The sequence below is a fragment of the Sphaerodactylus townsendi genome, linkage group LG14 (assembly GCF_021028975.2).
Source record: "Sphaerodactylus townsendi isolate TG3544 linkage group LG14, MPM_Stown_v2.3, whole genome shotgun sequence".
NCBI classification, from domain to species: domain Eukaryota; kingdom Metazoa; phylum Chordata; class Lepidosauria; order Squamata; family Sphaerodactylidae; genus Sphaerodactylus; species Sphaerodactylus townsendi.
In genome coordinates this window covers 40493505-40515431 of record NC_059438.1, presented here as the reverse complement: position 1 = coordinate 40515431, position 21927 = coordinate 40493505, and the positions used below count along the sequence as shown (strand labels likewise).

Sequence of the window (21927 nt, the reverse complement as noted above, 5' to 3'; positions counted from 1 at the left end):
ATTCCTCCTGATCCTAGTCTCTGGAGCTGCAGAAAACAAGCTAGCTCCCCCACCAACATGACATCTCTTCAAATATCCAAACACGGCTACCATGTAGGAGGTTAAGAGCTCATGTGTCTAATCTGGAGGAACCGGGTTTGATTCCCAGCTCTGCCACCTGAGCTGTGGAGGCTTATCTGGGGAATTCAGATTAGCCTGTACACTCCCACACACGCCAGCTGGGTGACCTTGGGCTAGTCACAGCTGGAGCTCTCAGTCCTCCACCTACCATTAGGGTGTTTGTTGTGAGGGGGGAAGGGCAAGGAGATTGTAAGCCCCTTGAGCTCCTGCAGGAGAGAAAGGGGGGATATAAATCCAAACTCCTCCTCCTCCTCCTCCTCCTCCTCCTCCTCCTCCTCCCCCTCCCCCCCCCCCTCCTCTTCTTCTTCTTCTTCTTCTTCTTCTTCTTCTTCTTCTTCTTCTTCTTCTTCTTCTTCTTCACCAAACTAAACATCCCCAGCTCCCTAAGTCTCTCCTCGTAAGATATGGATTCCAGACCTTTCACCATTTTGGTCGCCCTCCTCTGGACCCGTTCCAGCTTGTCAATATCCTTCTCGAATCGCGGTGCCCAGAACTGTACACAATATTCCAGGTGAGGATCGTTTTAGACTAGATAGGCCAATGGGTTGAGTGCTTCATGCATGTCAGCTGCGTTTATGCCCTTCCTTGCGGCCTGCAGTTCTCTGCCCCCAAAAAATCTCTCCAGGTCTTCCTTCCTGCCCTGAACTAGCATGGTGCTAAATTTGGTCAGGCCTCAGCAGGAAAGCACCTTCTTTGAGTGGTGAGCCCAAGGCGCTGGCTGGATAGGTGCTGGCGTCTTGCTTCCTGCAATGCAAGGCCAGGGATAAATCAAAACATAAAAAGCAAAAGCCCTGCCCTAGGAGTATCTGCCCCCCTTCTGTGTGTTTTGCATTGATGCTGCTCCTTTGATTTGAGTGGGGGGAAATGGAATTTCTAAACAGGCCTTATCGATCCTGGCTTGCAGCAGACCCCAAGTGTTGGTTTTTTTCCCCCTTAAATACAGGAGGTTTTTCACTTCTTGGGTCAGTGTGCTGGCCATTCGTCCGCACATCTGCCAATACCTGTTCACAATGGAGAGCAGAGGAGAGAGAAAGCGAGAGAGAGAGAGAGAGAGAGAGAGAGAGAGAAATCTTTCATCCATTATTGATGCAATGATAGTCCAGCGAACTCTTTTGGGACTGAGGGGTGGGGAGGGGGATAGGACGAGATTAAAGGGGCCAGGTCACGTGATCAGGGGGTATGGGTTTTTTTCCTGGAGGGGGCAAGGCTGCCCGGGCTAACTTGGGAGGCCAATTACTAGATGAAATGCCAGCAGCTATCCTTCGGAGAGGAGGGCCAGTCGGAGGAGGAAGGTGAGGATGCAGGCGAGCATCCCATTAGCGCTGTTGTGAGGAGAGCCAGCAGAACGAAACTCCATTAAAAAAAAAAAAAACCTCCTCTCCAGCAGCGGTTCTGGGGGCGGAGGGAGAGCGATATCAAATAGCTCGCAGAGCTGGTCATTAACATTTCATCGGCTGATAGTTTGGGGAGGGGGCGGTGGAGCCGGGGATGAGCGCGTGAGGAGGGAGGAGGAGGATGCGGAGGAACAGAAGAGAGTTTGAAAGGCAGAACGACCCAGAGCATCAACTGGGGAGAGGGGGAGGAGTGTCTCAAGGACAGCTCTTGTCTATAGGATGAACCACTCGACCATCTGGTATCGCGGTTGCCGGCTGAGTCCCTGTCGTTTTAGCCCTAGGTGCTAGGGAAGGGCTTGTCACCGAGCAGGCATCCAGGAAACAGTCCCCGCAGCTGCAGTGTTGGGGAGATATTCTGAAAAGGGCAGAAAGGGTTCCAAAGGATATAAGCCGTAACGCCCCTGCTCAAGCATTACGCAGAATAAATGCACTTTCTCGATCCACTTCCCAATGCACTTCCGGCTGGATTTTGCTGTGTGGAACAGCAAAATCCACTTTCAAACAATTGTGAAAGTGGATTGAAACCGGCATTCTGTAGGAGGTGAAGGCCAATGCGTTTGGTGAGTTGATCAACGCAAAAGCCTCCTTCAATGAACAACCAGGCACTGAGGCCAGCCTCTAAAAGCAAGCATCCTTCCTCTCACACACTTAAAGGATACTTTAGAGGCCGCCTTAAAGGAATCCACATTTTTCTCACATGTTGTGGGCATAGGCTGACCAGACGCCCGCTTTGGCGTGGACAGTCCCACCAAACAATTTCTAGTCCCATGGCCCCACGGTTTTTCTGCGTCCCGGTTTTGAAGGCTGCCGCGTGAGACTGCCTTTGGAGCGACAGGCGGGCAGTTTTCCCCACATGGCGGTTGCAAGAGGGAATACATCGCCTTCTGGGCGCCTTCCTCACTCTGTCACAGGGCGGGAATGGGAGTGCCTCAGAAGGCTGTGCCTTCGCGGCCAAGGCATGCGTACGCCATCCCGGTTCACAAAGGAACACTCTTATAAGGTGGCCATCCCGTTCATCCCGGGTTCACTTTTACAGAGCAGTGAAGCTTATATCCCGGTTCACAAAGGTGGGAACACTTATATAAAGGGAACACCTTATGTGGGTACAGAGACACTTCTTCCAGATCCAGTCCCAAATTATATTCCGGTCTCCTTAGTTGAATGCCTCTTTCCAGTACTATTCAGAGTCGTTTTGTATTTATTTATTGCTTTATTTCTTTATGTTCACTCCTGCCTCTCTCCCCATCTGCCTCTGTATCCATTTCTTCTGAGCATCTTTCACAACAACTTCCTAAGAGGTGGTGGGCTAGGCTGAGTGTCTGTGGAGCAGCCTCCCAAGACCACACTCTAACAAGCCTCGTGGGCATGAGGGAAGATTCAAACTTGAGACCTCGATATCATAATATGGCACTTTTTTATAATCCGCCACACTTTATGGGAGATTTTAATAACAGCCTAACAACACTGCTATCAGCAAACGCGAGTTAATAGAACAATTGCACAAGGGAACCATATATGTATAGGAAACTAAAGAGCCACTGGTTCAATTCTTCTGCATTTGGAGAAAGTGTGAACCACCACCATGACTCAGATCCAGAGACACAAAATGCAGACATAAAGTTTATACAGGACGATAACGAAAGTGGAAGAAGTATAAAATTCAACAGGGATCGAAGGAGGGAGTAGGAGGAGTTTGACTTATATCCCCCTTTTTCTGTGGCGAGAGATTCCTTAAAGGGCTTTATAATTTTTTTTCTTCTCTCTACAATAAATAATCGTGAGGTAGGTGGTATGTTGAGAGAGCCCCAAAGAACCACGACTAGCCCAAGGTCACCCAATTGGCATCTGTTGAAGTGCAATAAGCTAATCTGGTTCCCCAGATACCTCCTACCTGGTAGATGGGAATCAAACCCGGTTTCTCCAGATTAGAGTGCACCTGCTCTAAACACTACGCCACGCTGAACAATTCCTGGTTGGAACTCTCTGGAAGCACAGAACCAAGAGCTTAGGGCCTTACAAACAGGCCCCAAGGAATTGTGGGAGTTTAGTCTTATATTGCTGCTCTCGCTACAGAAGAGGTACAGCGACCTTTCCCTCAATGCATACTATACCCGGCTAATGCTGCTTCGATCTAAAAGGTATCATTTCTGGATCAATCTCGATCTATAATTGCTGCATTTTTTTTAGAAATCATCCAGATATTCATCGGTAACAACATTTGTAATGGGATACTATGGAAAGCTGTTTTTTTCTGTTAATGCTAGGAGCTCAAGTAATTAACACTCCAGCCATATCCTAGCTGCAGTTAGTATTCCTTGACAACGGGTTCTTAGTGTTCCTCTCTCTCTCTCTGTCTGTCTGTCTCACAATAATAATAATAATAATAATAATAATAATAATAATAATAATAATAATAAAACACCTTTCTGAGCAATTTCCATGCCCTTTACAGTTCCTTCAGGAATTTTGCCTTTTGGCATGTTCCCCCCCCCCCCCCCCCCCCCCCCCCACGGCCAAGCCAAAGGATCTCCGTCTTCGATGGATTCAGTTTTAACCTGCTCTGCTGCAACCAACCAGCAACCGCCTCCAAACAATGCTGTAGAGCCGCAGGGGCGGCAACCGCTCCCCCCTCCATCAACAGAATGAGCTCCATATAATTAACAAAAACCCAAAGAACCCTCCCATATACACTTACAATTGTTGTACAAAGTATTCTTTTTCCTTACTCCTCTAGGAGCACAAATTTGAAATTCTGTTTGGAAACTATGTAGGTGAATTTTTACAATGAAAAGTGTTGTATTATTATTTATATGAAAATTTAGGTTTAATATTGAATAATATGAATGTTTTATTTTTTATATAGCGTAAGAAAAAAACAGCTGTGCTCCTAGAGGAGTAAGGAAAAAGAATACTTTGTACAACAATTTGTGATAGAAAGATAATGTTGAAATGATACTCACCTAGTGAGTTGGAGTACGCATGGGTGTAATATTTGTGACAGTACCTGTTGTACACCTGCCTTGATTATTATGGTGAGTTCTCCAGGGCAGACAATGGGAAACCACCTCCAGACTATCTTGCCCTGAAAACCTTATAGGGTTGCCACAAGTCACTTTCCACTGCCACTTTAATAGATATGTGACATATTAATAAACTTGCAATAACGCCTGTTGTGTGACAAAATACAGCGGGCTCTAGAAAAACGAGTCGTCGCCAATCTGCCTTGCACATGCTCATGTCAGTGTGGCCCACCTCCTCCACTTGCACCCCTTCCCGGCTCTTTAGAAAGTGTGTTGTCACCAATATGCCTTGGCTTTTATATAGATAGATAAGAAAACATTCACACAAAAACAACATACCATCCTCGAGTGGTTTGGAGAATTACCTTGTATTAATCCTCCCAAGGAGGAGTAGAGAACAGGTAAAAGCCTCCCGTGCTTGGTTTGTGGCAATTCTTGTCCTTTATTGTTTGAGGTGCAGAAGCTAGTACCATAAATCTTTGAGAGATACTTTCTCTGCAGCACTAGAGGGAGCTGAATGCCCACAAATCAGTCTCTTTGTCTGAAAAATTGTGTGACAAGCAGATCTATTAGTAAAGGTGTTTTCCTTTTAGAGCTATCGAGTTATTTTTCATAGTTTGGGCAATTCTGTTTACCAGCAGTGAAATGTATTTCCATGCCCTTTTGATCTGTGATACACAATTTGTTCTGGAATCGCATTCAATGAATTAGTCCAAATTCCCAGACGTGAATTTAAGTGTTAGCAGGAGGAAATGTAATCCTACTGAGATACATACATCTTGACAACAAATATTTATGTAATGTTGTGTTACGCGTTAGAAATGCTAAGCATTTGAAGCAGAAAAATAACAGAAGAGAGTGAAGTTGTCTGGCCAAAACCTACAAATATTGAATTGGCTGTTGTGGGTTTTCCAGGCTGTAACTTACCTTTGAAGGTACCTGTCATAGATGTGAATAAAACATTTGGAGTAAAAATTACCAGATGATGGCCATGCATCCCAGAAAACCCATAACAGCCAGTTGATTCCAGCCATGAAAGTCTTCAACAATGCCAGTATTGAATTCATTGCAAGTGCTAGATTTTCAGAAGAAAATGTCTCTAAATGGAAAAAATTGATCAATTGTAACAAAATCCTATCGCTATTAAAATGGTGGGAAAGTGATGTTCTGTAAAGACTTTGCTTCATTTATAACATGATGGAGTCTGAAAATATTTTTCCTAATCTACCCCCCACTCATAAGAACATAAGAACAAGCCAGCTGGATCAGACCAGAGTCCATCTTGTCCAGCACTCTGCTACTCGCAGTGGCCCACCAGGTGCCTTTGGGAGCTTACATGCAGGATGTGAAAGCAATGGCCTTCTGCGGCTGTTGCTCCCGAGCACCTGGACTGTTAAGGCATTTGCAATCTCAGATCAAAGAGGATCAAGATTGGTAGCCATAAATCGACTTCTCCTCCATAAATCTGTCCAAGCCCCTTTTAAAGCTATCCAGGTTAGTGGCCATCACCACCTCCTGTGGCAGCATATTCCAAACGCCAATCACACATTGCGTGAAGAAGTGTTTCCTTTTATTAGTCCTAATTCTTCTCCCCAGCATTTTCAATGGATGCCCCCTGGTTCTAGTATTGTGAGAAAGAGAGCAAAATTTCTCTCTGTCAACATTTTCTACCCCATGCATAATTTTATAGACTTCAATCATATACCCCCTCAGACGTCTCCTCTCCAAACTAAAGAGTCCCAAATGCTGCAGCCTCTCCCTCATAAGGAAGGTGGCTCCAGTCCCTCAATCATCCTTTTGTTGCCCTTCTCTGCTCTTTTTCTATCTCTTCGATATCCTTTTTGAGATGTGGCGACCAGAACTGAACACAGTACTCCAAGTGCGGTCGCACCACGGCTTTATATAAGGGCAGGACAATCTTTGCAGTTTTATTGTCAACTCCTTTCCTAATGATCCCCAGCATAGAGTTTGCCTTTTTCACAGCTGCCATGCATTGAGTTGACCTTCCCATGGAACTATCAACTAAGACGCCCAAATCCCTTTCCTGGTCTGTGACTGATAGCACTGAGCCCTGTAGCGTGTATGTGAAGTTTGGATTTTTTGCTCCTATGTGCATCACTTTGCATTTTGCTACATTGAACTACATTTGCCATTTCTTAGCCCACTCACCTAATTTATCACTCGCATTTGCACGAAGGATTCCCTTCTACTCCTCTGAGTGGGCAGAGTGGGCATCTGTTAGGCTAGGAGCTTCTTCTTCATGCTTCGGTTTGGGCAGAGTCTTAAGCACCTGGGTTGCCAGGAGCAACCATTCCCTTAAGGCCACCGGTGCCATAGGTTCGCCACCACTGCTCTATCCCAACCAACTCTTTTCCTTCTACCTTTAACTTTTCAGTCTTCTGATTTTTCTGCCCTCTTCCACATGTTGTTAGTAATTAATTTTTAAAATGTTTCCTCTTCTAGACAGCACTGAGTTCCTTGCTGATGACTGCAGTATAATTGCTGGTGGGAATCTCATCGGGTGGCATCCTGACTCTACGGCCGTATTATGGCGAAGAATATTGGGAATTCTGGGAGATGTAAATGACATTCAGTCTCCTAAAATACATGCCAGGATTTTTGAATATCTTTACGTGCTGTGGTACAAACTGGCAAAGGTAAGATGGAATGCAGTTTATCAGAAATAAAGCTACTTGAATATAAAACTAATTGCTCAAACAATGGATAAAGCAGCCCTGTTGACCATTTTTAATCTGAAAACCAATGAGTTATAATTTTTAAAGTGTTTCTTAACATTTTATGAATTTCTTTATCAAAATATGAACTACCCTGCCTTTCTTCTTAGCTCAAAATGGCTAACATTAAGACAGGACTGAAGCGAGGGGAAACTGCACCTGGGGCACGTGTGCACCCCGCACCCCTGCCACGCCCTCACCTGCCACGCAACACGCCTGGAACACCAGCGCATGCCCAGTGCGTTGCCCCTCCCCCCGCCCCCTCAGCACTACACCACTGCACTAAGATAGACAAACTATTGGAGTGAAGTGTCCCTTAAACATATGAAATAAACTTATCAACTCAATTTTCAAAGGGAGCCTTGGGGCTCGCAAGGTCTCCTGGGAAGTGTAGTTCCCACCAGGCTGTTTTCAGCCTGAAGGGAACAGGCCGCTTCTCCAGCCTGCACTAAGGTAAGGAGGGGGCGATTTCCCCCCGCCTGGCACACACCCGGTGCAGTTGCCACTCCCCTGCCCCCTGGTAGCTCCATCTCTGATCTCCACCTCATGACAGTGGAGAAGAAAAGAAGAAAGATAATCGGCAGCGAGGAGAAAAATTAACTGGTCTTGCGTTGATCCCTTGTGTAATGAAGCATGTTGTAGCAAGAGACTGGCGTGGATCTCACCTAGAGTTCCTGTGGATGAAAGGAGGGGTGGTGTTTTCTTATTCCCTCTCCTGTGGGAGATCTCTGACTGACACCCCGGCTATTCTGGGGGGGGGGGGGCGCAGTCACCCAGGAGCAGTAGGGGGTAGTCTGAGCGACCACAGGAGAGGGGAATTGGTGAAAAGCACCTCCCCTCCTTGCAGCCACATAAATTCTAGGCAGGATCAAAGCCAGCGGCTACTACAGACAACTTCATGTCTCAGGTTCCAGCTGCATTTTCTCGAGGTCCCCTCGACCCTGTGACATTCCAGGAAGTCAGCCCAAAAAACAGGGAAGCCTATACTTTACAAGCAAACGGTATGAAAGAAACGTGGTTCTTCATTTTCTCACATTAAAAAATTGAATGTTTTAACTACCGTATATACTCGCCTATAAGCCAAGTTTTTCAGCCCTGTTTTAAGGCTGAAAAATGCCCCCTCGGCTTATACACGAGTCACTGCTTACCAGCCGGCTCTTGAGGTCTCTGCCGAGGCTGGGGGCGTGGCTGGGACGACCTCCCTGCGGCTGCACAAGCCGCTTGTTGCTGCCCTCCTCAGAGGGTGAAGGGGAACCCTGGCTGGCTGGGCTTCCTCAAACCCCGGGAGGCAGAGGGAGCTCCTTATTTGGGCAGTGACTCCCCCTGATGTCATTGTCCAATTAAGGAGCTCCCTCCACCTCCTGGTTGCCTGGGCTTCCTCAAACCCAGCCAGGAGATGGAGGGAGCTCCTTATTTGGGCAATGACATCAGGGGGAGTCACTGCCCAAATAAGGAGCTCCCCCTGCCTCCCGGCTTCCCACCTTCGGCTTCCCACCTTTGGCTTATAGGCGAGTCAATACCTTCCCCCAGGTTTTGGTAGTAAAATTAGGAGCCTCGGCTTATTCACGAGTCGGCTTATACACGAGTTTATATGGTAACTGCATGGCTTTTATTTCATTCAGATAAGAGACAATCTTTCAATCAGTCTGGATAACCAATCAACTCCCTCGCCTCCCATTTTAATTCCTCCACTGAGAATATTTGCATCGTGGCTGTTCAAAGTAAGTCTGGAACGTTTTACACAAATCAGTGTGGGCTGCGGAAATGTTTCATGTGTTTTGTTCTGGATGAATTCAGTACTATTTTGCCCATCTTTCAGCCCCAAGTGAAGAATGTCTTACTGCATAAGTGTCAAACTTGCGGCCCTCTAGATGTTATGGACTACCGTTCCTATCATCCCCTCCCAGCATCATGCTGGCAGGGGATGATGGGAGCTGTAGTCCATAACATCTGGAGGGATGCGAGTTTGACACCTGTCTTACTGTGTTCATCTGCAGCTTCCTGGAATATTGAATTTACAAACTTGTGCATATATAATAGCTGGGCCTTTCAGATTCCATTGTTCATCACTTCTAATTATGGATAAATAAAATAAATGCTTCATACTCAGGTGTGCAGTTTATTAAAGAAAAGCTCTAAGTGGACAGTACAGAGGGGCAGAAATAGGGGGCAGAGGGTGAGCTTTCTGAGATCCACTGCCGAGGCAAACCGGCAGTAGTTGAGAGAAATGCTTCTATCCTGTTTTGCCACAGTATCAAATGAAAAATTCAAATTCTGTACTCTCTCTAGCTTCTCTTAGACAGACAATATTTATTATGATTATTTTATTTACCTCATATGTACCCTTCTTGCTCCCCAGTGGAGACCCAGGTGGCCTGCAATCCTTTCACCTCACACCAACACTTTGAGGCAGGCGAAGCTGAGAGCGTGTGACCAGCTCATGATGGTTAGCGCAGCAAAATAAATGCACTGGAAGCTGCCCACCAGCTTACCCAGGAGAAAGAAACAAAGCAACCCTGGGGCTCTGTTGCACCAGAAACCGGGCTTTATCACAGAGAGCAAAGCCTTTATTGGCATAGACAACAGTACAACAATAATAAAAAACGGATTAAAAAGCATATACAATACAGGTCAAAGGAAATCTACTGGCATTTAGTAATTTCCAGGAGAAAGTCTGCCACTATCATACAGAGAGAAGGATCAGGGTTGTCCAACAAGTAGTATAATCTAATTAAATCGGGGAGATGGGGTAAATGTAAAGGAGTAAGATTCACATACTTGGATCTGATTTCCTTGAATCTGAGACAGTGTAGTAATTGATGGGCCAGAGGTTCAACTGAGCCATCGTTAAATGGGCACAATCTTTTAGCCTTTTCTTGCTTATTAAATCTGGCCATGTAACAAGGCAGAAGGCATAACATTAAACCTGGCAAGCATTATGGCTCTCCTTTGCAAGGCTTTATCTTTTGGTGCAGAAAAAATATTTACAGTGCTGTACAGTTTCACATCGCCCTCTGCTTTCAGCAATCAACACTCCCACTACTGTTCATCACACCACACACACATGGTGTTGTTAGATGGTTATATACTAGCCACAGTCCAATCAGCTTGTGGGTAAAACTTCTGACTAGCACATTTTGCCTTTGACAGCTGCTGATCTAGATCTGAACATGCCAGTTCCTGTTCCATATAGCCCAACAAAGATCACCCAGCAAGCTTCCACGGCAGAGGTTCCCTTCCGCACACAATGCGCTTTCAGTCCACTTTCAATGCGCTTTGCAGCTGGATTTTACTGTACGGAATAACGGAATCCACTTTCAAGCAATTGTGAAAATGGATTGAAAAGTCATTATTCTGCATGTGCGGAAGGGTGGGAATTTGAATGTGGGTCTTCCAGTTCCTAGTCCAGCCCACTATACTTATAATCACTTTACAATAACAATACGACCGCAGGGTCTAAGCACATGGATACTTTATGAAAACATATCTAATGTTGAGAACAGTTTTCTACTCGTTTGCTGTCTCGGGATTAATCTACCAGATAGGAGGATTTTAAATATGGGGTTTTGTTGGACACCTCTTATTATTCTTACTGCTGTTTTTTAAAGGTTTTAGCAATTATGTTTATAACTGTATTGAGATTTTATGCTGTACAGTGCCCGGAGCCCCCTGGGGATGGGGCGGTATAAAAATCTAAATAATAAATAAATTTTAAAAAATTAATCTCCTGATTATTTAGCCTTGCAAAAACATTCATCAACAAAATAAATCCATACATTTTTCAGGCGACCACTTTACCAGATGAATATAAGGAAGGGAAGCTACACGCCTACAAGCTGATATGTGCTATGATGAGCAGGCGCCAAGATGTAGTGCCAAATCCTGACTTCCTGGTTCATTTTTATCTCGTCATGCACATCGGCTTAACGAGTAAAGATCAGGTAGGAATCTACCACTTCTGGTTTGCATTTATTTGCTGCGCTTTCTAAACATTTTGTTTTTGGTTTAATTCACATTTTTTAAATGCACTGCATCACAATACAACAACTTTTATTAGGCATATTAAAATAGGCTCCAGAGCGTTACAGACATTTCTGAAGTACAAATCAAAAGTACATTCAAAACACAGACAGATAAAATGTATCTAGCATTGGACGTTACTTAGAAAATTCTGTCACTTGTAAAAGAAATTTTGCTACTTTTTCCAAGAGCACGGCCTCTGTGTTATTTAACAAAAGCTCCACAACAGAGTTGTCAGAGTCTCTTTCAGATTTGTCTAAGACCCGCCCAGGAGAGAAATTCCTAATACCCACATATCTCGGACAGTCAAGTATAATGTGAGCAAGAGTCTCCACTTGGTTTTTCCAGTGTGGACAGACCCGATCCTGGAGAGGGATAGATAGGTAGCGACCCTTTGTAATGGCGGATGGAAAAGTATTGCATCTGGCCCTTGTAATAATCCATCTCTGTTGGGGTTCAGTTAATAGTTCAAGATATTTGGCTATGTGCCCCTGTTCTGGTACTATTCCGACAGAAAGGGGTGAGCATGGTTTATTTGCTTGCCCCAACAAGATATGGTATTCCTGTTCTAGAAGTCTGCTTTTTAAGGTTTGCAGACTCTCTCTGGGTGACAGCTTTTGATTGGATTCAGTCTGATCCATCCCTCGTCCTGTTTTCCTCTCACGTAAACAGAAATTTGCCTTTAGGCTGAAAATGATTTCTGAGTGCTTTTGCCATCGACACTGTTTTAACTTTGATTTCATCCCCGTTGAGACATTCTGGGCAGAACTGAGAAGCGGTCGCAAGGGTCCTGACCCCGAATTGTCTTATTTAGGTAAGACAAACAGCAGGAAGGTGATGGAGAAAGTGAGTAGCATATTAGGCAGAACAGGGGGACTGTGATGTAGGAAACATGAGGCTGTGAAAATGAGGAGCAACTTGGTCGAGGTTTTTGAGAGGAGATTTAAGGGAATACCGAAGGCATGAAGAACAGAAGATCTTCTCTGGGTGCAGCAGAGAAAGAGTTGGCAATTAAAAAGAGATGAGAAAGGAGGTCTATGCAGAGAAGCAGACAGATAAAGGGCTAGTGATTTCGGATTTCAGAGACCTTTAATAGGCATTAGGAAAAAGCCAAAACAGATAAAACTAAATTAAGTTACAGTTAAAAGAGCATCATTTCAAGGCAGGCAAGACACATATTAACAGTGTGGCTACACAGCTTCGGATATTTCCACCTCAGGATTATTCAGTAACTTAATCATTTTTATTTTGTCTGGAAGAGACGCAAATCCTGTAGGAAATAATGCAACCAGGTCAGATCCAAGATTATTATGTTTAGGGCAGTTTAGGCAGCCTAATAAACCCTAATCTTAGATTATTATGTTTAGGGCAGTAAAACAAAAGATGAGGAAGCGAATCAGGTATGTGGAGACGGAACAGGCAGCATCGCTCAAGATGAGAGATATTAGAAGAACGACCTTGGAGTAAAGCTGAGGAGAAAGAATTACATCTTGCTCTGGTCATAACCCATCTAAGTTTATAATTTACCAGTTGGTCTACAGGGCTAGTGTTAAAGAAGGTGAAGTTCCAACAACAACAACAACCTTTATTTGGCATTTAAAAATAGGTTCTAGAGAGCGTTGCCAGACATTTTTGAAATACAAATCAAGAGTACATTCAAAGCGCAGACAGAAAGACTGTATATAGCAGTATATATAACTTAGAAAGTTCTGTCACTTGTAAAAGAAATTTTGCTACTTTTCCCAAGAGCATGACATCTGTGTTGTTTAACAGAAGCTCCACAACAGAACAGTCAGAGTCACTTTCAGATTTGTCTAGGGTCAGCCTGGGAGAGAAATTCCTAATGCCCACATTTCTCAGACAGTCAAGAATAATGTGAGCAAGAGTCTCCACTTGATTTTTACAGTGTGGACAAACCCGATCCTGGAGAGGGATGGATAAGTAACGACCCTTTGTAATGGCCCATGGGAAGGCATTGGATCTGGCCCTAACTGTGAATAGAGTGTCATGTTTCTTCAGTAGTTCAATGCCCAATAAACAGTCTTGTATTTTTTATTGTTCTTGGTCAACACTTTTTATGTTTTTCTCTTTTATGACACTTGGTGGCAGACTTACTCCAGATTTTCTAGTGTATCAATGCTGGATTCAGAGAAGAGAGGGTTAAGGGTTTTGTTGGTTCAGTTTGTTGGCTTTTGAGTTTGAATGCTCCTAAAATGTGGGCAAAGTAATATATTCGCTTCATTTGTCTAAATAACCAAAATGAGTGGAGAGGCGCGAGACCTCTCCTTTGAAAACTCAGTTACGGAACTGTTCCGAAATAATAAGGTAGAACTTTAGTTTCTGCATGAATTTGATTTCCTTTAATGCACTAGCAAACCCCTGTTGGACTGGGCTTTTTCCGAACTGGTTCTGTGGAAGATAGATTGCCCCTTCTTACCCTGTCCAGCGTATCCCATTTCCATGCCGTCTAACCTGTACTTGACATTTGTATGACTAAATCTCAACGCAAGTAATCAAAATACAGTTCTCACATTGTATGTAAGATTTCAGTTGCCATGTCTGGACCCACACTTGCTGCTATGCAAATATCACTCCTAGGCATGACTGTCAAGGGGATCCAGAAGCTGTTGAGGTCAACTCAGTAAGAAGGGTGGGACAATGCAGTTTTGTTTCCACAGCGGATATATCCTCAATACAGTATGTAGTTAATCCTTATTGTCTTCTAAATCCTCCGAATGTACTGTTGAACTGCAGTCCCTGTACTTTAATAAAACAAAAGTCATTATAAAGTCACTGTGGAGGAGGCAAAACATTGTGGCGTTGTGCACTCCAGTGGCAAAATCCGGATGGCCTCATTATTCTCTTCCTTCAGACTGTGCCTTGTCCTACACACGTACGATTTTTATGGGCAAAAATAAGTATAGTCATCAATTGGGGACAACTTCGGAGTGTAGTCATGTTGGTCTGCAGTAGAACAGGTAGATTCTGGTCCAATAGCACTTAGAGACCAACAAGATGCGAGGGGGGGGGGTTCAGAGGTGGGATCCAGCAGGTTCTCACCAGTTCCCGAGAGTGGGTTACTAATTATTGGTGTGTGCCGAGAGGGGGTTACTAATTGGGTCTGCTTTTCCGTTAGAAATTCCATTAGGTCCCAAAATCGTAAAGTCCTGTTGTTTCCTGTGTGGCTGGTTAGCGAAGGTAGAAAACGGGATAATTCTCCCCGTTGGGCTACTTTAAAAACATGCTCTTTAGAACATGGTAAAGTCCTTTTGTTTAAGGCGAGCATCCTTTCTTTGATTTCCTGCAAGAAAAACAAGTATTTGAAAGTATTAAGTATTTGACAGGCAGTCAATTAGAGGAGAAGTAGTTGTTTCTGTTGGCAGTAGACGACAGGACTTGCTAGAATGAGGTTAAATTATGGACAGAAAGATATCAGCTGGAAATTCGGAACTTTTTTTTACAGCAAGAGTTTTTTACAGTAACAGAGAAATTATTAATGCCCTGCCCCCGTCGTGCCCCGCCCAGCCCCATTGGCACTGCGCCACTGTTTGAATCCCACCATCAAGGGAACCTGTTACTAAAATTTTTGGATCCCACCACTGGAGGGGGGGGGTCTAAGTTTTCAAGAGTCTGCTGAAGGGAGCTTTGAGTTTAAAAACTCATCTGTCAAAAGGACCCTGTTGGTCTCGTAGGGTGCTACGGACTGAATCTAACTAATAATGCATGTAGTTATATATCAAAATTGAAGCGTGTAAAATAAAATGTTACCTTGAACAGCAAATCAAGATCTCCCTATATTGGGCAGTATTCTCATAGGGCGTTAGTGTTGCTGCATCCAACTTCATATTTGTGAGTAAATTTTCAGTAGAAGACGCAACAGCTTTTATGGGATCTCTCAGGTTTATTTGGAATAACAAATAAATGACAAATTTCAAATATTTGGAATAACAAATATCAACCAATGCATGGTTGTCCTAGGTATTACCGAACCACAGCCTGCTTTTTCAGATACACGTGGACCCTGGTTCCCAGCAAATTAGTCCACCACAAATGCATTAGTCTTCATGGACTCCTTTTCACAGCTTCCGCTTTGAAAATGTTTGTTTGCATTGTTTGCAGGGTGATCTTTGGAATTTGCTATATCAGGCTAATTTCCAATTTGATGGAGTTTTGATTTTGTCTGTTGTCTCTATAAACATCTACGTTGTGAAATCTATTCTGGGTGCTCTCAGTTATCTTAGGAAATTAATGTTGAAGGTGCCGGGTGTGCACACGAGAGACTTCACATCGTAGTGGACATTTCATCCTTTATTGAATTGGACTAGATAGTCACGGTGTTTGTTCCTAACCCCCTTTGCAATGTGTCAGTGGCGCAGTTATAAGCCTTGTGCTCCATCATTCTGTTCAGAGTTTCCTCTTGCTAGGGAATTGAACGTAAGTCCTTTACAGACAACAGCCTTTTTGTTTGTAAGCCCCAAAAGCCGGCTGGCTGCTGCACTCTTAGATGTGATTTGGTGCTGATGCCCCTGCTTGCTTGTTTCCTCTCCCACACTCCTGCCTTTAGCAAGAGTTACTTGCCTTTTCTGCTTGCTGAAAAGCCTTGAGGTTCACAGCTAAAAGAGCAAGACTGTGCAATTGTTGCATCATTTCATATTTTTTTTAATTTGAGAAATTACATCATGCAACTGGTGTGAAAATTAACTGGAATTAGAGGCTCTGGAAATAACTGTATGCTTAAAATTGCTGAATTCTGCCACCACAAAAGCCACATTTATGCCCATTAGAGGACTTGTATATATTTACGTGATCTATAATTTGGCCAGCTCTTTTGGGTAGGGAGGTTGTACTTTTCAGTATGGGGGAGAATGTGGTTTTATGTTTGTTTTCTCAAGGCACGAGGAGGGGGGAAATCAGTTGACTGGGAAAGCCCACAAAACCATTCGCTATACTTTCCTGCAAATCCCCTATTTGCCCAGTCACTACCAAATGAGAGAATATACCAAATACCAAATATGTATTTCAATATCTTGATTTTATTTGAGGGATGTACTATATTTTAACAAGTGGGGTTTCTCAATTCTTTTAGATATTGACCCCCTTTGGTTACTGCTTCCTTCATTAAGATATTTATGCTTATAAACAGCAACTGAACTTTTTTGGTCTCGGGCTACCTCTTAAATTAGGAGAGGCTGTACTGTGGAAATGAATACTAAAACTCTGCCAATCTCTTTAAACGTCCCTTTCCTTTTCAAAAAAAGGAAAAGGAGGTAAGCTCTTCAGTCACCCACAATGTTGTCCTGTTCTCCATAATTAAAGGCAGGAATTAATCTGTGAAAATACCAGCTTGTTTCTAGTGAGGGATAACCGAGAGTCTTTCGAAGACAGATGGTGGGCTATTGTGTTACATCTGGAAATGGCTATAGTTTGAACAGTAATCAGAAAGGGGCATTTTTATAAGTGGCCTCTCTGTGAACTTGAAGTAAGTGGTTTGGGGGGGGGGGAGGTATTTTTAAGTGATCTTTGCAACAATTTTTAGCGCCAGCACTTTTGACAGTGACCGAGTCAGTAAGACGATAGAGTTAATCCTTTGTTATTGTGTCAGAGCCGGGAGACTTTCCCCCTTCTGTTCTCCCACTTACGGCACCGCGGTGCATAATTTTGAACTGCAAGAGTTTGTAATGGTTCTTTCCGTCCTTTTCCGTAACAACATCAACACTAAATTATACAGCTGCAATTATGTAGACAATGAAAGTGCTTCCAGAACAAATCCCTCTTTTTAAATTTTCACCTTCTGTAATTGTTGGATGATTTGGAGCCATAATCAACCAAATTTATTTTACACATGTATAGGTCAATTATGAAAGACGGAAGGAAGCACTGAATAAGTCAGCCTATTTCTGTTTCTCCATGTGCTTTTCTTGTGGCTTGTGCTGTTTTCCAGTTGCTGTGTACCTAGCATTCAATTAAAATGATTGATTTACTAGGCTTTAAGCTGCTCGGCGCTGTTTACATTTATGGATTTGCACTTTGAAAGAATAGAAGCAACCTGGTCTGTTTGAACTACCTGATTTTTTTGTTTTTTGCGAGATTGCTGGCATAAAGCAGATGTTCTCGTGTTGTTGCTTTCTCAGGAGGCAACGTCTCTTCCTAAATTGCTGGTTCAGTTCCTGACAGGTCGAGTTTTATCTTTCGGCATTTAATGTTCGGCGAAACCACTTTGTCAGAAACACGTGGCAGTCTAGATTCAGTCGGTGTCAGTCACAAAATGAAAATTGAGTCACAAGCTGTTATCTTTAAAAAGGTTACCGTTGAGGAGTGAGGTTAAACATCCCACACCTTCAGCCCCCAGAAGCGATTAAGAACAAATCTGTAAATAATCAGTGATCCGCAGATCTAGCTGGGGTCTGAAGAGCGCCCAGCATACTAACTGATCTCTATGCTACAGAGATCAGTTCGCCTAGAGAAAATGCACCTTGGAGGGTAGGCTGTAATGCCAGAGGGTAGACTGCAATGCACCTTGGAGGGTAGACTGTAATGCCAGTGGTGATAAATCTATGACACGTGTGTCAAGTTGACATGCCACAACATTTTGGGTGACATGCCAACGCTCACCAATACCTGACGGCCAGAGGTGGGATCCAACCAGTTCTCACCACTTCTCTAGAAGTGGTTACTAATTTTTTCTGAGTGCCGAGAAGGGGTTACTAAAGCAACCTCCCTGCCCAATAGGGACTGGAGGTGCGTGTGTGCGGCGGAGCCACTGTTTAAACCCCACCACCATCGGAACCTGTTATTAAATTTTTTGGATCCAACCACTGCTGACAGCTATTCTCCCTGTTTGAGTCATTTTTGTTTATTTGATGTTTGTTTATACCGTAAGTAGCACCACGTATGATTGAACTGTATTTTTTAAAATAAATATGTAAAGAATTGTTTCTCTTTTGTGTGTGTGTGTGTGGGGGGGGGGTGTTTGACATACCAGCAGAATCAAGTTAGGCATTTTCCAAATTTTTGTCACACCAAGGCCAAATAGTTCGCTATCACTTGACTTATGTTATTATATCTGGCTGAGGTCACTTCCCCCCTCCTCCAGGAATTTCTCAACCTAGAGTTGGCAACTTTAGTAGCTGCCCCCAGGGCCATGCCAAGATGAGTTAAACTCAGGTGGACTTTGTAGTGGTTTCATCCGTCAGCACAGTTGTGTTTGTAATCAAGATCCAGGGGGAAATGGATCGATCTGACACTGCCCCAAGATGTGTGAAATCTGTGTAGCATCAGTAAACTAAATATGATTTGGGAGGAAAAAAATTAATTGTATTATCCTGTGAAAGGAATGTGAATGTTGATTTGTGCTCACCATCCTGTGTTGTGTTAGTCTTCACCAGAGGAAATCTCAGTCACTTTGTAGTCAGAAAAACAGCACAAAAAGAGGGAGACGCAACATGGATGGATTGACTCAAGAGAAGCGGCCACAGCCTCCAGTTTGCAAAACCTGAGCAAGGCTGTTCATGTAAAGTTTGATGTTACCTATATTTTAAGCAAAAGAATAAAAATCACTTATCCCCTCACAAGGACAGGTAGACCTCTAAAACAAATTTTCATCATAAAAATGTAGCTGATCACTAACGGGTAGATCATCCCAGAGCGATCTGACTGTCGTTTGTGAAAAGATTAGAGTTTCCCTTGCACATTTATTTAGGTGTCTCTCCCTGTCCCGTCCAGCTTCATCAGTTGATTGGGATCATTAGACAATTATCTGGTCATTATTCTTATAGTCTGAAAAACTAAATGTCAGCATGTAAGTTGACTATGCACAGCAGTCTCCTTTAATATGCATTGGGGATTGCAAATCAGAGAAGAATTTGCATAGATTCCAAAAAAACATTTGGGATGAAGCTAACCTTTGTCAGATTAGATTTTTTTGGGGGGGGGGGTGTCCTTGTTTGAATAATGTGAAGCTAGCTGGTTGGTGATATATATGTTGGCTGCCTAGGGCTCAGAAAGTGTGTAGATGAATAATTTTCCCTTTGGTGAATAATTTTCCCTTGTGATAAAGGGCTGGATGTAGAGGATTTTATTTTCATATTAAAGCTATCACCTGACCTCTGAATTTCCTTTGGTCTCCTATTTCCCTAGAGAGATATAGAATTCTACAAAATTAGCATAAACTCTTCAGATATTTTTGTGGCAACAGACACAGGGCTGACCCAAAAAAAATAGCACTCTGGATGCTGCCGCCAATAAAAGAGAGGGTGGCCTTGTATTGTCGAAGGCTCTCACGGCCGGAATCACTGGGGTGCTGTGTGGTTTCCAGGCTGTATGGCCGTGTTCTAGCAGCATTCTCTCCTGACGTTTCACCTGCATCTGTGGCTGGCATCTTCAGATGATCTGATGGTAGGAATGGAAAGCAAGTGGAGTATATATACTGTGAGGTCAAAAGGTGAGGCCATCTGAATAGAGTAGCCTGGCATGTGAGTCACAGAGAAGTCTGTAGCATGGGAGTAACGATGAAGATAGCAAGGTCAATAGGTGGCTGGATCTGAATAGAAGTATCCTGGTCTTTGTTCCCTTTGATTGCTATTGTCTATAGTTGTCCTGTGTTTGTGTGGAGCTGATCAGTCACTGTCTTGATTCTAGAGTTTTTCAACACTGGCAGCCAAATTCTGTTCATTTTCATGGTTTCTTCCTTCCTGTTGAAATTGTCCATGTGCTTGTGAATTTCAATGGCTTCTCTGTGTAGTCTGACGTAGTGGTTGTCAGAGTGGTCCAGAGGGTGGCTTTGTTAAAAAAAAGAGGGAAAGAAACAGGGAAATAATCTTTTCCAGTTCAGCAATAATCGAGTCGTGCAACAAGAGTTCACAGGACCTGCTGTGCATATTGTACTTAACTGGGATATTTTGTCCAGTTTAAGCCACCAGATGTTACCCGCAGGCAGACAAACTGAAGAGGGCTCAAAACGGTCTGCCAAGATGAGCCGGGGCTTGGAGAGTGTATCATGTTTACCCTCAAGAAAAGATTAATGGTGTCTCTGGGCATTAAGGTACTTTCCAAACAGCTACATGACATCAAAAACCAGGAGGAAGCAACAGTTTCTCCAGCCTTTCGGGCAAGATCCACATCAAGGATTTCTAGTAGCAGCACAATAGACAGGAATTGAAGAAAATAGCCATGCTGCGGGGTCAAACAGGTTGCTTGGAGACACTGTAGAGTTTTAGATTCTGGAAAGTTTTTATTTTGTAAAGCTGGGTCAGCGTATGTTTGGTACAATGTACATCAAAGGAATTGCCCAGGATCAAACCATAGGATTGTGCAGAGTTCCTCCTTTACAGCCAGATCATATTAATCTGTATTGTCGAAGGCTTTCACGGCCGGAATCACTGGGGTGCGGTGTGGTTTCCGGGCTGTATGGCCGTGTTCTAGCAGCATTCTCTCCTGACGTTTCGCCTGCATCTGTGGCTGGCATCTTCAGAAGATGCAGATGCAGGCGAAACGTCAGGAGAGAATGCTGCTAGAACACGGCCATGCAGCCCGGAAACCACACAGCACCCCATATTAATCTGTTTACTCATAAGAAAGGGCCCCCGAGATCAGTCAGGATTATTCCCAGATAAGTGCATATTGGCCTGTAAGCTTAATCGTCTGTTGTGTGGACTTGAAAGGTGCCTAGCGCTGACTTGTATGTTTACCCCAATGGGCACGTGGTAACTGCAAGACCCTTTGATGTGTGTGTCCTTCTGACTGACGGCAACCTTACGAATGAATACCTTCCAAACATCCTATGGTTAACAGCCTTGCTCAGGCCTTGCAAACTCAGGGCTCTGGCTTCCTTGATTGAGTCAATCCACCTCACATTGGGCCTTCCTCTTCCATTTTAGGCAAGGAAAATGATATGTGGGAGATAAAAAGTTAAGGCCTCCTTCCATTGTGCTGTGAAGACCCAATTAAGGTTCCTGTTTGGCTACTGTTCACTAAGAAAAAATGGTGGTTTACTTCAAGCATGGAACTCTCTTGCTTAATCTCTACTATGTTTCAGACTCGGTGTGAAAAGAAAACCTGCGAAGTTAAATGTGTAAATAAGTTAGATGTTATCCTTTCAAGTATATGTCGCTTATACAAATGTACATGATGCTATAGTAGATGAGAAAATATGGTGCCAGATATAGCCATATTTTTTTCAATGTATTGTCGAAGGCTTTCACGGCCGGAATCACTAGGGTGCTGTATGGTTTCCGGGCTGTATGGCCGTGTTCTAGCAGCATTCCCTCCTGACGTTTCGCCTGCATCTGTGGCTGGCATCTTCAGAGGAGCTGAAGATCCTCAGATCCTCTGAAGATGCCAGCCACAGATGCAGGTGAAACGTCAGGAGAGAATGTTGCTAGAACACGGCCAGACAGCCCGGAAACCACACAGCACCCCAGGTTTTTTTTCAATGGTTTAATTACATTTCCCCTGGCTTCGATGGTCCAGACTTGCCAGATCTCATCAGCTCTTGGCAGGGGTGGAGTGAGGGGGAACTGTGCCCAGGGCGCGTGTTCGCCTTGCGCCACGCCCACACCTGCCCCTGCCACGCCCACACACCAGCACAAGCCCGGGGCATCACACCCCACCCTCTTGGAAACAAAGCAGGATCAGTCCTGG

General features: G+C 43.9%; 1 protein-coding gene across 1 annotated transcript in view; it reads left to right on the top strand.

Annotated features, from left to right (window-relative positions):
- Positions 1–21927, top strand: part of RALGAPA2 (Ral GTPase activating protein catalytic subunit alpha 2) — a 182494-nt gene that overhangs the window by 59201 nt on the left and 101366 nt on the right. The window contains exons 14-16 of the mRNA XM_048515372.1: positions 6998–7191; positions 8892–8990; positions 11055–11210. Of these exons, the coding sequence (XP_048371329.1) occupies positions 6998–7191; positions 8892–8990; positions 11055–11210 (449 nt within the window). The remainder of the gene's footprint in view (positions 1–6997; positions 7192–8891; positions 8991–11054; positions 11211–21927) is intronic.